The following is a 2,304-nucleotide window of genomic DNA, read 5'->3' as shown; positions in this document are numbered from 1 at the left end:
CTCGGGGGAGAAACGGCTTGGTCGGCGCGGCGGAGGACCAGTTGGTAGAGACTCACGAGGGTGATCACGGAGATCTCCTGACGGACCGAGCGGCGGCCGATCGAGTGAGCGAGGATGGGAGGGGCCAGGTCCATAGCTTTGAGGGGGTGGGCCACTTCGGGAAGCTAAATCACGGGGGGCGCGACTTTCTTGCCAGGCCGGAGAAGGATCATTTGCACGAAATGAGGTGGGTGGAGGACTGAGAGGTCGCCTGGGTGGTGGATTCTGACTTCGAAGGTCGGGTTGTTGGCTGGGCGGGAGGTATCGGGTGGACTCGGGGTGGTAATCAGATCGAATAGAAGGATCGGCACCAGGTCCACGGTAGGTGTCGGGGCGATGGCCTGGATGAAAATCGGGGCGAGCCTCTCCACGAGGCGGAGTGTCATGGGAAGGGTATCTCTGAGCGGGCCAAGGGCGTTCATCCATGCGGGGAGGTGCAGGGCCACGCGAAAAAGCCGGGGCTCCAGGGCGGCCGTAAGCAGGACGATCGTCGAAGCGTTCGCGAGACCGGCTGCGCGGGGGCCCGGCCGATGGTGGGCCAAAACCCCCTCGGGCTGGTGAAAAGCGCCGTGCATCGTGTGGCGGGCCACGGGGGGGCATGTGGGCAGGGTCACGCGGGGGCCCACGGGCAGGGGCTGGACCAGGGCCTCGCCGACGGTCCTGGGCAAAATATGAAATGTCCATGTCAAGAGTTGAGGCCTGTGTGGGGCGAGTGCAGTTGAGCTGTTCACGGGCCCGACTGGCCTCCTCGGTGGTGGGGTAGGTCACAAAGGCAAAGGCGTGCTGATCTTTTCGGCAGACACGAAAATCGACAAGAGTCCCAAACTGAGCAAATCGCTGCCGGAGTTCAGCCTCGTTGATGTTGGCGTCCAGGTTACCCACGTGCAAACCTGGGTTGGGTTGAGCACTACCCCGACGTGGACACGGAAGCATGAGGCGGCAAAAGCTGAGTGATGCAGTCCTCGAGTTGGTGAAGGATGGTGGGGGGAAATCGTGGTGCGAAGCTGAGCACGTACCGGGGTCTAGACTGAAAGTCGCAACGGAGTCGATGGCCATCAACTTCGGGTGGGTTGTTAAAGAAGGCCTCTGCGGCTTGGAGAGAGTCAAAGTCTACGAAAAGGGCCTGGGGTTGGTCGGGCCGTTTCATGGGCAGCGGCTTGATGTTGGCGACGGTGCCATACCTGAACCAGCAAGCAAGGCAAGTGAGCTGCGTTACTGTCGGAAGCATAAAAGGCCAGTAACGTGGATTCAGTGGGACCTAACAAGCAAACTCGTACTTTGCAAAGAGCTCCTCGATCCGCTCCAGCGGCAGGAAATTGGGGATATTAAAGACGTACAGCGACCGACTCATACTGGTGGGGCTTCCGGGGGTGTACCGTCCTTCGCCACAGCCCCTCGACAGAGCAAAGCAGGCAACAGAAGCTAGCCACGCCAATGATGTGCATCTACCACGCGGAAACTCAAAAGGACAGTGCAGTGCAGCGCAACGCAAGGCCCGAATCCTCCGAGGCCTCGTGCACAGCGCAGCGCAGAGCAGCCAACGTCGATCCGCTCGGTCGCGCGAGAGAAATTGCAACATTCATCACACTTTAAACACTAAATATATAACAATGGAGAGGAAGAAGTTGACTTTAGAGAAAACTCAATGTGGCTTTTAGTGTGACTAAAAGCACACTTTATAATATAATAAGTGTGAGGTTTGACAGAGATTGCCGTATCCTGGAATATCACATGGTAGCAGCATGAGGCAGTCGCTCAAAACTGAAAGACACAAGATGGAATTAACAATGTAAATTTTAACATGCATGCAAAGTAGAATTTAAAACTGATTTGAAAAGCTGGGAGTCTCATGTCGGCCAGGCAAGTGGTCAGGAGGGTATCAAGCACCAGACGGGGACAGGATTAGTCATTGACAGCGTGGTTCGGACCAAGCAGGCGGGTCGTGCTACCACAGATTGCCGTAGGAAAAGTCGACGTAAGAGTCGGCCTCTGCGACGGTGTGGTGATTGGGCACATTCTTGGGCTGTTTAGCGCTGCACACACTCAGGGACGTGTTCACGGCTGGTAGACGATGTGACGTATGAAAATGTGTGCACCGGTACCCAATCACACCGGTACGACATTGCAGGCGGCTCTGGGCCGTCGGTGTATCCTTGAAGATGTCGAGACGGCGTTGCATCGCGTACATGGCGATTCGATACGCAAGCTGGTCCCCACGCAGACAGCCATCGCGAACTCGGTTGTAGTCCGGACCCGATACCATCC

The 2,304-nt window shown here is 57.1% G+C and overlaps 1 protein-coding gene across 1 annotated transcript in view; it reads right to left on the bottom strand.

Annotated features, from left to right (window-relative positions):
- The window catches only part of MONBRDRAFT_39392 (uncharacterized protein), a gene marked incomplete at its 3' end in the record, with an annotated part of 5,087 nt that extends 2,783 nt beyond the window's left edge, over window positions 1-2,304 (bottom strand). The window contains exons 1-4 of the mRNA XM_001751073.1: window positions 1,989-2,304; window positions 1,317-1,433; window positions 1,056-1,220; window positions 57-946 (exon numbers count right to left, since the gene is read on the bottom strand). Coding sequence (XP_001751125.1) covers window positions 57-946; window positions 1,056-1,220; window positions 1,317-1,433; window positions 1,989-2,302 — 1,486 coding nt within the window. The 5' untranslated portion in view covers window positions 2,303-2,304. The remainder of the gene's footprint in view (window positions 1-56; window positions 947-1,055; window positions 1,221-1,316; window positions 1,434-1,988) is intronic.

This window comes from Monosiga brevicollis, genomic scaffold (assembly GCF_000002865.3).
Source record: "Monosiga brevicollis MX1 MONBRscaffold_150 genomic scaffold, whole genome shotgun sequence".
Lineage (NCBI taxonomy): Eukaryota > Choanoflagellata > Craspedida > Salpingoecidae > Monosiga > Monosiga brevicollis.
Note: the sequence above shows the minus strand (reverse complement) of the source record. Positions and strands in the feature narration are given on the sequence as shown.